This window comes from Bos grunniens, chromosome 10, assembly GCF_055505025.1.
Source record: "Bos grunniens cultivar Pamir isolate PY7600 chromosome 10, Bosgru_T2T1.0, whole genome shotgun sequence".
NCBI classification, from domain to species: Eukaryota; Metazoa; Chordata; class Mammalia; order Artiodactyla; family Bovidae; genus Bos; species Bos grunniens.
The window spans coordinates 92,964,767-92,980,765 of NC_141174.1; the positions used below are offsets into that span (position 1 = coordinate 92,964,767).

The window sequence follows — 15,999 nt, forward strand, 5'->3', positions numbered from 1 at the left end:
CTTTTGCACTTTTTTTCCTTTTGTGCCATGAATGTATTGCACAGTAATTATGCTCTTCTCCTGTTGCAACTACTTGGGAAGTGCTGGTAGAGATATTTTGTTCTTTCTGATATAGGGTGACTTCTTCATTCTGTCCCACCATATCCAAAGACCATTTGTTTCTTCCTCTCAGTTTCAGTCTGATCGTGGGTTATTTTATTGTGTGTTTATTCAGTTCAGTCGCTCAGAAGTGTCCGACTCTTTGTGACCCCATGAAACGCAGCATGCCAGGCCTCCCTGTCAATCACCAACTGCCGGAGTCCACCCAAACCTATGTCCATCGAGTCGGTGATGCCATCCAACTATCTCATCCTCTGTCATCCCCTTCTCCTCCTGCCCTCAATCTTTCCCAGCATCATGGTCTTTTCAAATGAGTCAGCTCTTCGCATCAGGTGGCAAAAGGATTGGAGTTTCAGCTTCAAAATCAGTCCTTCCAATTAACACCCAGGACTGATCTCCTTTAGGGTGGACTGGTTGGATCTCCTTGCAGTCCAAGGGACTCTCAAGGGACTTTTGAACCACAGTTCAAAAGCATCAATTCTTCTGTGCTCAGCTTTCTTTATAGTCCAGCTCTCACATCCATACATGACTACTGGGAAAACCATAGCCTTGACTAGATGGACCTTTGTTGACAAAGTAATGTCTCTGCTTTTTAATATGCTGTTTATGTTGGTCATAATTTTCCTTCCAAGGAGTAAGCACCTTTTAATTTCATGGCTGCAATCACCATCTACAGTGATTTTGGAGCCCCCCAAAATAAAGTTAGCCACTGTTTCCACTGTTTCCCCATCTATTTCCCATGAAGTGATGGGACCGGATGCCATGATCTTTGTTTTCTGAATGTTGAGCTTTAAGCCAACTTTTTCACTCTCCCCTTTCACTTTCACCAAGAGGCTCTTTAGTTCTTCTTCACTTTCTGCCATAAGGGTGGTGTCATCTGCATGTCTGAGGTTATTGATATTTCTCCCTGCAATCTTGATTCCAACTTGTGCTTCATCCAGCCCAGCGTTTCTCATGATGTACTCTGCATATAAGTTAAATAAGTAGGGTGATATATACAGCCTTGATGTACTCCTTTTCCTATTTGGAACCAGTCTGTTGTTCCATGTCCAGTTCTAACTGTTGCTTCCTGACCTGCATACAGGTTTCTCAAGAGGCAGGTCAGGTGGCCTGGTATTCCCATCTCTTTCAGAATTTTTCACAGTTTATTGTGATCTACACAGTCAAACTCTTTGGCATAGTCAATAAAGCAGAAATAGATGTTTTTCTGGAACTTTCTTGTTTTTTCAATGATTCAGCGGCTGTTGGCAATTTGATCTCTGGTTCCTCTGCATTTTCTAAAACTAGCTTGAACATCTGGAAGCTCACGGTATTGCTGAAGCCTGGCTTGGAGAATTTTGAGCTTTACTAGCGTGTGAGATGAGTACAATTGTGTGGTAGTTTGAGCATTCTTTGGCATAGCTTTTCTTTGGAATTGGAACGAAAACTGACCCTTTCCAGTCCTGTGGCCAGTGCTGAGTTTTCCAAGTTTGCTGGCATATTGAGTGCAGCACTTTCACAGCTTTGAAATAGCTCAACTGGAATTCCATCATCTCCACTAGCTTTGTTCCTGGTGATGCTTCCTAAGGCCCACTTGAGTTCACATTCCAGGATGTCTGGCTCTAGGTGAGTGATCACACCCTCATGATTATCTGGTTCGTGAAGCTCTTTTTTGCACAGTTCTTCTGTGTATTTTTGCCACCTCTTCTTAGTATCTTCTGCTTCTGTTAGGTCCATACTATTTCTGTCCTTTATTATGCCCATCTTTGCATGAAATGTTCCTTTGGTATCTCTAATTTTCTTGAAGAGATCTCTAGTCTTTCCCATTCTATTATTTTCCTTTATTTCTTTGCATTGATCACTGAGGAAGGCTTTCTTATCTCTCCTTGCTATTCTTTGAAACTCTGCATTCAAATGGGTATATCTTTCCTTTTCTCCTTTGATTTTCGCTTCCCTTCTTTTCATAGCTATTTGTAAGGCCTCCTCAGGCAGCCATTTTGCTTTTTTGCATTTCTTTTTCTTGGGGATGGTCTTGATCCCTGTCTCCTGTACAATGTCATGAACCTCCATCCATAGTTCTTCAGGCGCTCTGTCTGTCAGATCTAGTCCCTTAAATGTATTTCTCACTTCCACGGTATGAATGAATCATAAGGGGTTATTACTTATTATTGTGTGTTTATTATTCTAGCATAAAGGATTATGCCTTATTCTTCTTAGTTTTTGTAGCCTTATGGCATTTTGGGAAAGGAATAACTTGTGAGATAGTAAATTCAGTCTCAACAGAGATTAATGTCATTTTTAGGAAAATTGAGCACTTATTTTGGAACTTTCTTAAATGACCTATACTATCATTGATACCACTCAGTATATTCCTTTCAAGAAATGCTCTTGGCCTGTAAGTTGTTCTTGTTATTATTGTTTAACCCAAGAATTCCGCTGTCCAATACAGTCCCTGCTAGCTATTTGTGGCTGTTTAAATTAACTGAAATTGAAAATCACTTCCTCAGTTGCACTGGGTCACATCCAGTGTTCAGTAGTCATGTGAGGCTGGTTGCCTATTGTATTCGGTAGTGTAATAGAAAATGTTTCCTTTATCACAGAAGTTTCTATTGGACAGGGTTGCCCCGGAGTATTAGTTCTTTTAGGGACTGCTGGGTTTACTGTTTACTTTTCCATCTGCTTCTCCTAACCGCTTACTTCCACTGCGAACCTCCCTCATGACCTTACGTCACCCTCAGTGGGATGAAAAGATAAGAAAAACCCCTCAGTTTTCTTCTGTCCAGATTGGGAGGCAAGGGTCCTTAATGAAGAGTCTCAAGAAGTGAAGAATATATTTTTGTAGGGTCTTGTCTTTTTAAAAAACTTTTTAAAAAGTTTATGCCAGTAGTTTATGACCTTCTTCTTGTTTCTTTCTACTGACTGATTTTTTTCTAGTTTTAATATTTTTCCCTCATATTATTTATATTTGGGAAAAGTCTATTTTCTGTCTTTCTCTTACCATATTTATCTTGGAGCCCCAAAATGTTCACAGTATTAAAAGTATTTTATGACTTGGAACGTGTACTATTAATAAATGAATTTTAGGAAGAGAGATGCAAAGCTTAAGATGTTCAGAAATGTAAATTATTCTCCTGCCCTTCTCTGATGTCTGTCCTTTTTCTACTGTGCTTCTCTCTTTGACATTCTGTCATGGATATTTATATCATTGTTTTTTCTTGACCCTATACCACATCTGTTTCCTGTGTTTTTTTATTTTTCTGTGTTGGTCTTATTTATTTCCTCTGTGTTAGTCTTATTACTCTAGCATAAAGGAATAACTGATTAATATTGAATTTATCTTCTAACAATCCTGTGATTTAATTTTCAGTTTTGTGATTTTGCTGCTTAATAGTTTTGCGTATTCATCTCATAGAAAATTATGGTTTTATATAATTTAATAATGTGGTGATTTTAAACAGTCCATTTTATTCTATTCTATTTTTCATTTAGCTGATATCCCCTGGTGGCTCAGATGATAAAGAGTCTGCTTTCAATGCAGGAGACGTGGGTTTGATCCCTCAATCGAGAAGATTCCATAGAGAAGGGAATGGCTACCCACTCTGGTATTCTTGGTTGGGAAATCCCATGGATAGAGGAGCCTGGCAGGCTACAATCCATGAGGTCACAAAGAGTCGGACACAACTGAGCAACTAACACTTAACATACAAACTCTAAGTTTCTGATACATATCTTTAAATTACTGCAGTTCTCCTGGATATTGCAAGCCTTCAGTAGACTACAGAGTTCCAAAATGGTTATGTCAGACAGATTCTGCTAGTGTGTTGTTGTCTAGATGGTATAGAGAATGTGGCAGTCTATGGCCATACCACCCTGAACGCGCCCGATCTCATCTGATCTTTGAAGCTAAGCAGGGTTGGGCCTGGTTAGTACTTGGATGGGAGAATGTGGCAGATGCTGTTGATTGTCTTCAGCAGACACTCCTATTCAAAAAGATCTTTTTTGCAGACACATTTTCTGCAGGGATTTAGCACTGTGTCTTTGCAGAAGCCATGTTGCTTCCTAGCCCAAGCTAATCTAGTTAATGTTAAGTACTTTCCCTTTGTAGGTGATGAGTTTAGGAATGGGCATACAACACAGTTCTGGCCAATGTGAAGTAATTAGAAATATGAAAAAGTGGGATGTGGAGGGGTGTATGAGAAACGTTTACTTTAATAGACAAAGTATGAAGACATCTGACCTGAGGCTGAGATGTAACTCCATGGACTTATTAATGGTTTTAATTTCTGCTGATGGAATACCTTGATCAGATTAACTCTCTGGGAAATTATTTTGAAAACCAGCAGCTAAAGGCACTGTCAGATGATCAAAAGTAGGCAAAACTAGAGTGGACTCTACATGGGAAGGACTGAAATTTCAGGGTGTGAGTTTGCAGGATTTGCCTCAGGGCACTTCCCAATCCCATGGAATAATGGGAAAGTCACAGTCTTACTTAGGTTTTAGAGAACAGACTTCAAGGTTGGCAGAATACCTGAAAGGTTTGGAGAAAATTCCAGAAAGCTGTGGGAATGACAGGAGGGTGCACCCTTGGAAATACATGTAAACACCATCCAAATCATTGGCTGACCAACTCTGCATCTGTGAGAAAGACTCCAATGGGTCTAGCAAAAAAAGGCAGCAATTGGATGATGAAAAAAAAACTAAATAGAGATTTCACTTGCTGGCCACATTAGGATAGACAGAGTTTGCAGTTTGAAACCAGTAAACTTCCTACTATAACAAATATTAATACATGTCAGAGGAATGCAACATGAGGAAGAATTTATAGTGTGTAGTTGGTAATATTCAGAATACAATTTGAAAAAGTCAGTAGACATGAGAAACAAAAGTATAGCTAATACTCAAGAGAAGAAGTAGGCAACAGAAACATAATCATCAAGAAGAGGCCATTACCAGACAAATAATGCAGTTACTACATTTATTATACACACACACACACACAGCAAAAATATTAAAAGGCAACATAGTTATATTGAGTGAACAAATGAGCAATCTTAACAGGATAAAAACCCAAAAGAAAGAAATAAATGGAAATTTTGGTGCTGAAAAACACAGTGGTTAAATGAAAAAGGAGCTAGATAGATTTAACAGCCAGGAAAAGGCTGTAAAAATGTTGAGAAACCTGAAGATAGATTAATAGAAATTACTCATTCTGAAGAACCAAGAGAAAAACGAACGAAGAAAAGTGAACAGTCTCAGAGCCGTGTGAACAATATGGAATGAAATCCTTGTAATTAAAATCCCCAAATAAGAGGAAAGAGTGAATGGAATAGAAATAATACCTGAAGAAATAAAAGCGAAAAAAATTTCAAGTTTAAGGGTAAAAAAAACCAACTGTACACATCCAGGAAACACATCAAATTCCCAGGCAAAAGAAATAAAAAGTTGTACCTTTGTACCTCATAGTCAAACTTCTGAAATCAAAAGGAAAAGAGAAAACCGTGAAAGCAGATGGAGATTAAACAATGCATTATATACAGAGAAACAATTATTATGACTGACTGCTGATAAGAAACAATGGAGTCTAAAAAACGATGGAATATCTTTACGTTGTTGAGAGAAAAATCTGTCAACAAAGATTTGTATATTTCTATATAACAAAAGCATTCTTCAAAAATAAAGATGGAATGAAGACATTTTCAGATGAACTAAATTGAAAAATTCATACATAGGAGAACTGTATAGTAAGAGATACTGCAAGAAGTTGTTTTGGTTGAAGATAAATGATAATCAGTGATGTATACATGTGTTTACATCCATTTATCTGTCTGGCTTCTCAGGTAGCTCAGTGGTAAAGAATTTACCTGCCAATGCAGGAAACACAGGAGTTGCAGGTTTGATCCCTGGGTTGGGAAGATCCCCTGGAGGAAGAAATGGCAACCCACTCCAGTTTTCTTGCCTGGAAAATCCCATGGACAGAGGAGCCTGGTGGCCTGTAGTCTGTGGGGTCGCAAAAAGTTGGATACAACTTAGGACTTACCGACTGAACACACGTGCATGGGAGTGAATATGTGAGGATTCATGTAATTTTACCTAAGTCGGGTTTAATTTTATTTTTTAGTATATGATTGAGTGAGAACCACTCTAAAATGTATTCTGCACCAAAAACTTATTTATCTTATTTATCTGGTCATGAGATTGAGATTGGTTAGTTTTCAAATGACTGGGGCCACTCTTTCTCATGTCTTAGAACTCAGGTTGAACATCATCTTATGTCATGAGTACATTTTACTGCAGAGTAACATAGGAAAATGCCTTATGTAGATTCTTTAGATTTTTCGGTAACAAGATATGGAAACCACTACATTTGAAAGCGCATCTCTTAAATACTGGTGCTGAACATGTCGTCATGAAAAATGAGAAGTGTTGTGGGCAATTGAGTGCTCTGGATTTTCAGAGTGACTCAAAGTTACTGGGCACAGGGTTTCTATAATTGTGATGTATTGGGGGGTATTCAGTGTTCGATGATCCTCAAACCCATACTTCCATCTGTGGTGTAGTGATCACTGGGCTGTGGTATAAAAACATGTAAAGTGAAGAGCATAGCAGTTACCTCAAGGAAGGAAAAAATATTTGAAACCAGTATATATGTTTTCTGTTGTTTTATATAGACCTAATTTGAGGGGAAAGAGACTACTTTTTTTTTTTTTTTTTGAGAAAAATATTAAACTTAAAAATGTATTAAACCTGACTTTAAAAACAAAGGCAAATGTGTGCCATTCATACTGAATAGTTTAATGAAGCGTTTATGATACTGCCAGTCACCTCCTCACTCTGGTCTTGTCAGGGAACTCTGACCCATTGTGAGCACGATGCCCCTCCAGTGTACTGCTATGGTGTCTATGGACTGAATGTTTACGTCCTTCAAAATCCACGTGTTGAAAGCCTTAACTCCCAGTGTGATGTATTTGGCAGTGAGGACTTTGGGAAGGAACTCGATTTCAGCCAAGTTGTGAGTGTGGGGTTCTCATCTTGGGAATAGTGCCCTTCTAAGAAGAGGCACCGAGAGCGTGCCTCCTTTCTCTTTCTCTGCCCGTGTGAAGACATAGTGAGAAGGCAGCCAGCTGCAATCTAGGAAGTGGATTCTCAGCAGTCAGCCAGCACTTCACTCTTGGACTTACCAGCCTCCAAAACTGTGAAAAATAAATGTCTGTTGTTTAAGCTAGGCAGTCTGTGGTATTTTGTTAAAGTAGCTCAAGCTTGCTGTTAAGAGTATCTCATGGCATGACAGTGCCCTGATGTATTCCCCTTTGGCTTTTAAGCATTATGTAGCAGTCTGTGTCCACGGTAGAGTGCAGACATTGTATTGTTCTGGTTCAGATCTTAAGTTGGTGCTAGTGCCCTGCGGGCTGCTTGGAGTTCAGAAGACAAGTAGGTACACTCAGTATCTCTTTCTTGACTACTGCCAACACCATGGTAATTAAAGAAAGAGATGGCAGGATAAATGATAATATTTATAAACTGTGCCTTTCCAGAAATATGCTTTATGAAATAAAAGGTAATTTTTTGGGACTTCATAAAGCTTATATTTAATGTAACCAGCATTTCTCTTACTGAAAGTGAATGTTCTAGAGCATGATGAAAAGTTAATTTTGTTTTGATTTTTATATTAGCATTTGGGGTGGTCAGTACATATGAGTGGAGGGAGACCTACTTTCATATGAAATAAGATATATTAAACTCATTGATTCTTTTTAAAAGATTTGTTTTAAATTTATTTTTAAATCAGTCTTAGGTTCATAGCACAATAGGGTGAAAAATACAAGGAGTTCCTTTATACTGCCTATGCCCGCCTACCTCCCTGTCGACATCTTTCACCACAGTAGTACATTTATTGCAATTGATGAACGTATGTTAATACATCATTATCACCTGAAGTCCACCATTTACATTAAGGCTTGCTCATGTTGTCCCTTCTGTTGGTTTTGACAAATGTATAATGACCTGACCCCACCATTGTGATATTTTACAAAATAATTTCACTGTTCTAAAAATCCTCTGTATTCTGCTTATTTATTCCTCTTTCTGCTACAAATCCTGGCAATCACTTTTTTTTTTTAATTGCCTCCATAGTTTTCCTTTTTCAGAGTATCATTTGGTTAGAATCATCCACTATGTAGCCTTTCTGGATTGACTTCCTTGAATAGAAATATGTGTTTAAGGATGCTCTATGTCTTTTCATGTCTCTATTAGCTCATTTCTTTTTAGGACCAAATAATATTCCATTATCTAGATGTCCCAGAGTTTATTCATACATTTACCTGCTGAAGGATATCTTGTTTGCCTCTGTAAATTGGCAGTTACAAGTAAAGCTGTGCAGATTTTTGTGTCAACTTGTTTTGGCATGGAACAAGGACTCTGATTACTCATGTGTGTGTGCTTAGTTGCTCGTCCTGTCTGACTGCCGCCCTATGGACTGTAGCTTGCCAGGCGCCTCTATTCAGGAGGATTCTCCAGGCAAGAATAGTGGAGTGGGTTGCCATGCCCTCCTCCAGGGAATCTTCCCAACCCAGGGATCGAACCCAGGTCTCCCACATTGTAGGCATATTCTTTACTATCTGAGCTACCAGGGGAAAGCCCATGATTACTCAACCATTTGGTAATGTTATATATAATTTTGTAAGAAGCTGCCAAATTTTCTTTAATAGTGGCAGTACTGTTTTGTGTTCCCACTGGCAGTGAATGAGAATTGCTTTTAGTATTGTCAGTATCCTGGATTTTGGCCATTCTAACAAGTGTGCACTAGTATGTTGTTTTAATTTGCATTTCCCTAATTACATGTAATGTAATGTTGAACATCTTTTCATAAGCTTGAAAGTGAAAACTGAAAGTCGCTCAGTTGTATCTGACTCTTTGCAACCCCATGGACTATAGTCCATGGAATTCTCCAGGCCAGAATACTGGAGTGGGTAGCCTTTCCCTTCTCAGGGTATCTTCCCGACACAGAGATTGAACCCAGGTCTCCCGCATTGCAGGTGGATTCTTTACCAGCTGAGCCACAAGGGAAGCCCAAGAATACTGGAATGGGTAGCCTATCCCTTCTCCAGCGGATCTTTCCGATCTATATATCTTCCCGAAACTATGTATCTTTTTTGGTGAGTTACTTGTTCAGATACTTTGCCCATTTTTTAATTGAGTTGTTAGCTTTCTCCTAGTTGAGTTTGTATATTTTGGATAACAGCCCTTTACCAGATATGTCTTTTCCAAATATTTTTCCAAGTTTGTGGCTTGTCTTGTCTTTGTCTTGACAGCTTTTACAAAGCAGACAGTTTTTATTTTAATGAAGTTCAGTCTGTCAATTATTTCTTTCATGGATTGTGCCTTTGGTGGTGTTATCTAAAAGTCATCACTATACCAAGGTCATCTAGATTTTCTCCTGTATTACATTCTGGAATTTTATGGTTTGCTGTTCCTCGTTTGTCTCTAATCCTTTTTGAGTGAATTTTTATAAATGCTGTAGGTCTGTGTCTAGATTATTATTTTTTGCATGTTAATATTCAACACCATTTGCTGAAAAGACTTTCTTTTCTACTGTATTACCTTTGCTCCTTTGTCACAAGTCAGTTAACTATATATATATTCATGCAGGCCTTTTTTGAAATTCCGTGTTCTGTTCCATTAATCTCTTTGTCTATTCTTTCATTAGTACCACACTGTCTTGGTTTTGATTACTGTAGCTTTATAGTTTGATCTTGAGTCAGACTCACTGTATAAATGTTAAATTATTGAGAAATTTAAGCATGCACAAAGATAGGTCCAACAGTCTAATGAATCCTCACGTATATATCATTTAGAGCAGCATTCATAAACTCATGGCTACTCTCACTTTAACTCAAGCCTCTTCCCACTTCTGTCCCAAATTTTATATACAATTCAAGATATTATATAATTTCACCCATATCTATTCAGAATGTATTTCTAAAACACTGTCTTTACTTTAAAGAAACTACAAAGCTGTCTCCATTTTCCAAGTAAGGGATTTAACCTTTTTTTTGTTCAGCTTGAGTGTGTACTTTTTTAGAAAGATGGAGAAGGTTGTCTATTGTATATCATTTCATTTTCTATATGTACGGATATTTTAAATAGTAGAAAAATCTTTATTTATAAATATAATTTTTTATACCAATTAGTTTCATCACAAAGATTTTATATATTTGTGTCCTTATTATTACCAGAGTTCCTTTTTGAGTCATTTAATACTTTTCCATAGGGAACCATCTTTACTTCTGTATAGGTTGAGATGCACATCATCTGGGAATATGGATATTCCAAGAATATGGATCCTGACATGGAAGTGTATTTTAAGCCTGTAGTACTCATTGATTATTAGGATAATTATTGTTAGAAATCCTTCTGTAAGGAAGCCTTTGTCAGGAAGCATTTAACAGGAGGCTTCCTGTGTGCTGTTTTGGATCTGTCAGGAATTCTCTGCTCCTTATTAATTCCTGAATATTCAGGAATTAAGAGGAGAGGCAAGCCTCTCCTGGGACTGAGGAATCCAGGCATTTCCTTCATTAGTTTTTCTATATGGTGATAAGTACCCTCTTCCTTTTTATGAACCATACAGTAAAAGTGGTTATTTACAACGCTCTTCTTTCATATGGATGCTGCTGAAAATAGCTATCTTGTAAGACAGTATAAATACCTACACAATGTTGAATAAAACACCTTTGCTCCATCAGAGCTCTGGTCCCCGTGTCTGTCTGTCTCTCTCTCTCTCTTTTTCAGGCTGCTCCCCTGGAGTGCAGAGGCTCTCTAAGTTCACTTTCCTGCCCGGGCTTCTAAGACCCTCTCGAGAAGATGCACTGTACCTTCACCCCATCAAGAGGGCGCCTGAGGCCTTCGTGAACAGAGCAGGCCCCATGCAGAGGCTTTATTGGCTTTCTGTGTAAACCAAGGAATATCAGCCTCTTTCTCTCCTTTACTTTCTTATCATCAACTCCAGACCACCAAGTTCTGGTCCGTTAAAGGACCTCAACAAGACTTGACTTTTCTCTCCCATTTATTTATTTATTAGTCATTTATTTTCCTAAGTATGGATTCATAGATGTTTATTTTATTCTTTGGGTTATGAACTGATAACATCATTATTTTGTTGCTAAAATGATCTGGATTTAACTACCTTAGTTTTAGAACCAGCTGTGTTCCAAGGTGCAAAAGAACAGGTTTTACAGGTTCATTACTGTTTTTTTACATCAGATTTCTGTTAAACGGTTCTCTTTGCAATAATCAGTAATTTATTGTCATAAAAGGTGAAATTATTTAAATGATCATGAGGTTCAGAAAAAATGCCAACATAAGCCACTGTATAAAATGTTTTAATTAATACCCATAAAGTCCCCATGGGTGATAATACCTCATTTCTCTAGCCTCAATCAAACAATATATAATAGTTGATTTTTAAAAAACTTTTTGATGCAAGTGCTTCTAAAACAATTTTCTGTTTTCCTGCCCTTTGATAGTGAATGAAAGATACAAGTTAATATTTTTTCTTTTTAAATTGCACCTTATTTTATCCAAGAATCAGGAGATCAGATGGTTAAGATTATATGCATAATATACTCTGAATGAGAACTTATCATAATACCTAAAGACTGCTATTACTAATACATAATACCTAATAACTGCTGTTTCAGCTTTGTAGGGAAGGCCTTTCTACTTAATTCTAAATTTATAGATGTTTTGTATGAATTGAAACTTCATGTGTGCTTGTGTGCTAAGTTACTTCAGTTGTGTCCGACTCTTTGTGACCCTGTGGACTGCGGCCTGCCAGTCTCCTCTGTCCTTGGGATTCTCTAGGCAAGAATTCTGAACCCTGGAGGAGGGTTGACATGCCCTCTTCCAAGGGATCTTCCCAACCCAGGGATCGAACCCACATCTCTTACATCTCCTGCATTGGCAGTTGGGTTCTTTACCACTAGCGCCACCTGGGAAGCCCATGACCTGAAACTGCATAATGTTAATATCTAGATAAAAATATAGTAGAAGGTATTTTTTAAACTGTTTTAAAAAGTTAAGCAATTCTATTAGAAACAGTATTTCTTGGGGCTGGTGCACTGGGATGACCCAGAGGGATGGTATGGGGAGGGAGGAGGGAAGAGGGTTCAGGATGGGGAACACATGTATACCTGTGGCGGATTCATTTTGATATATGGCAAAACCAATACAATATTGTAAAGTTAAAAAATTAAAAAAAAGAAAAAAATATTTTTTTCAAATGCACATGAAGATATATTAAAGTTAGTTCATCTGCTTTTTTCATATATGATGTACAATTAATATACTAAGTTGAGCAAATGGAAGTTTCTTTCTATAGATTTCAGCATCTTTGAAACCTGTTTTATCTATATTTACTTTTAAGCAGACTAAGCATCCTTCTGATTGTATCTTGTTTACCTTACTTGTTTAACCAAACAGCAACAGAAAATGTTTCTGGACAAGGTGAAAATAAAATTCTTTCCACCATACATTTAAAATGTTGATTAAAAATGATTATTTTGGAGTTGTTCTAAGTTATCTAAGATACAAAGTATGAGTCGTCACTTAATGTCTTTGATTATCTGGGCTGTTTTCTCTGAGAGAGCATAAATCTTCCTGAGTCTGATCTGTCCTGGTGGTTGCTGACATTATAGCATTTTATATCAAAGTTATGTAAAAAAGTGAATCTGACTTTTCTGTAAAAATAATACGAGGTTGAGAGACTTTCCTGGTGGTCCGCTGGTTTAGACACTGCGCTTCCAATGCAGGGAGCACTAATTCGATCCCTAGTCAGGGAACTAAGATGCCACATATCTTCCAGTATGGCCAAAAAAGAATTAGTTTAAAAATAATAATACAGGTGAAAGTCACTCAGTCATCTCCAACTGTTTGCGACCCCGTGGACAGTACAGACCATAGAATTCTCCAGGCCAAACAGGGTTGAAATCCCCACCAAAAAGCTCAGTCTTATCACTTAATTCCTTGAATATATTGTCCATAGTTAGGTCTCAGTTCTTGAAAATTCGTGTCTAAAAGCCTCATTTTTAAACTTTGCTGTTTATTGTCTTTGTTTTTTAAAACTTACATTCACATCATTGCTTTTTTCTTATATGCATATTTAGAAATAGGTAATGTATATGTCTCAGAAGCAAATGGCTTCATGAATTTTTGCAAACTGAAGACACCGATGTAACGAGTACTCAAGTTAAGAAACAAATCATAAGTATTCACCAGAAGCCCCTAATTCTTCACTTTCCACTTAATATCCTGCTTTCCCTCTCAAATGGGAACAATATCCTGACCCTCAGTGACACTGCTTTTTCTTCCCCTTTATTTGCCGTCTTTCCTTACTTTCTGAAAAATTGTTGAACTAGTTTTGAAGCCTCGGATGATTAGTTTTGGTTTGTTTGTGTACTATTACTTGATCAGGGTATCAGCAATCTGAGTTCATTCATTCACTTCAGTTCTAAATTGACATGATTAAAATATGAGCTTCGATTTTATGACCTTAACTCCCTAGGATATAGGCTTTCAGGACTTAAAACCAGAGATTAAGGAGAGTTAGGCATCTTGCTTTTTGGTGGATCCTGATCACCAGCTTTTGCTTCTGTAATTTTTGTGAATCTGCTAAAAGCTCTTTAGGCCTTTCAGATTTTTGTTATGTATATAACAACTCACGCTTTGGGTGGAGAAACAATTGCAGGTGTTTAACTGTTAGATTTCTAGGTTTACCACTACTTCTGGGCCTTGCCTGCATAATTCATCACTGTTCTTTTAGCTTTTCAGTGCCTTGAAACAAGTGTGTTTCATTTTTCTTTCCTAGCTCACTATAAGGTTTATTCCAAATTGCCTATTATTAGAAGCAGAACTCTGTGATCCTATATTAACTGTTTTTAAAAAGTAATCTTTTAAGTCTTATTTTTAATGACATTTTGTCCCTGGGGTTTGTGACTTCTTTTAAGCAACTGGAACTAGCATTGATTAAAGTTGTTTTAGTATAATGAGTTCCCTAAACAGTACATTTTGGTTCAAAATGAAGCACCTGTACAAAAGCCTCATGATGTACTTGTAAATCTCAAATAGGAGGCAGTTTCTTTTCTGAGGGATAATTTTAGGGTTAGGGTTTCAGGGGAAACTTTTCTTCATATTTGGCATCTGGGTATATTTGATTTAAAGTGAGGTAATTTCTAGAAAAAATTTTAATAAAAGCAATGTTAATTGCTACTATTTGAGTGTTTAATATTCACTGGACACTAAGTGGTTATATACATTCACTAAACAAATCAATCTTCAAATCAATCTTCATGAACACTTTCATAATATTATTTGGGCTGCCTAGGTGGCGCCAATGTTAAAGAATCCTCCTGCCATTGCAGGAGACAAGAGACTAGGGTTCCATCCCTGGGTTAGGCAGATGCCCTGGATAAGATAAAAATATATAGTTAGTAATTAGCAGCCAGATCTAAAAAGCTATGCCATGGTGTTCTCATAACAATAAAACTAAGTTGAAATTTCACAGAAAGTGTAAGAGAAAGTTTCTTTTGACGGGAATATACTTTGAAATAATAGTTCATATCAATAACTATTTTAGGTATTAAGCAACATGTTCTTTGTGTTTGTTATCCAATAATCCTGTTAAAACTTTGTAGTATTTCAAAGAATCCCTTTCATTTTAGTAAATTACACTAATTTATCTAATGTTAAATGTTAAGAAAGAATTAGTTTATAGATCTTTAATAAAACATATGAAGCATTAATTTATGTAAGTTTTACATAATAGCTTTGTAAGATCTTTGTATGTGGAAAAGATACTAATGAAAGAAAAAAATTCCTTAATAATCTTTTTACTAAAGTTACTGCCATAATCCTAAATTCTTATATACTACAATAAGCAATACAAATGTCATTTATTAAAATAACATAGTTGGGCTTTGATAAAGTTAATAGTGAAGGAGAACTGGAATGAATGAATAAACTTTAAAAGGCAGCTTTGTGTACTTTTGAAGATTTTATTTGTTAGTTATAGTGCTGTGTTTCATATTGATGATGAATATGATAAATATAGCAGTTTCATATCAATTTTAGGTTGATTTTGAACATTTGTTTGATTAATATACACTTAAGATTGTAGGTGAGTGCTTAGGCTTAAAGAATAAGTTATTTGTGTATTGGCTTTGATATAAAAGTTTATCTCAGTTATAGTCCTTTTTTTTAAGTACTTAGACAAGTAATTTGTTTTGAATTGTATATTTGAAGAAGATAATGTTATAATTTCTAGTTTACTTCTAAATATGGGTATTACTTTTAAAATGCCTTTTGTTTGCAAAGAGTATAAATTTGGTGAGTTTATTTTGTTAGAATTTCTTAAAATTTTTTTATTGTCGATTTAAAAAACACTGAGATGATAATATTCTCACTTCTAAGGAACCTAAAGGTCATGTTTTTGATGAAAAGTGTTTTCAGTGATATTTAAGTAAAGATTGTGTTTTAAAAGCAGTTACAAGGAAAACAGTTCATTCAGGTCTTCAGTCGCTCAGTCGTGTCTGACTCTTTGTGACCCCATGAATCGCAGCACCCCAGGCCTCCCTGTCCATCACCAACTCCCAGAGTTCACTCAGACTCACGTCTATCGAGTCAGTGATGCCATCCAGCCATCTTACCCTCTGTCGTCCCCTTCTCCTCCTGCCCCCAGTCCCTCCCAGCATCAGAGTCTTTTCCAATGAGTCAACTCTTCGCGTGAGGTGGCCAAAGTACTGGAGTTTCAGCTTTAGCATCACTCCTTCCAAAGAAATCCCAGGGCTAATCTCCTTCAGAATGGACTGGTTGGATCTCCTTGCAGTCCAAGGGACTCTCAAGAGTCTTCTCTTCAAAAGCATCAATTCTTTG

General features: G+C 36.9%; 1 protein-coding gene across 6 annotated transcripts in view; it reads left to right on the plus strand.

Moving 5' to 3' along the window:
- The window catches only part of AP3B1 (adaptor related protein complex 3 subunit beta 1), a 235,814-nt gene that overhangs the window by 78,072 nt on the left and 141,743 nt on the right, over positions 1-15,999 (plus strand). For 3 of the 6 annotated variants that reach the window (XR_015135511.1, XM_086323143.1, XM_086323146.1), the window contains exon 8: positions 9,111-9,230. The exons of the other annotated variants lie outside the window; for them this stretch is intronic. Coding sequence is in view for 2 of the 3 variants with exons in the window: in XM_086323143.1 (XP_086179269.1) it covers positions 9,111-9,230 (120 nt within the window). In the remaining variant the exon portion in view is untranslated. The remainder of the gene's footprint in view (positions 1-9,110; positions 9,231-15,999) is intronic. 6 annotated transcript variants of the gene reach the window in all.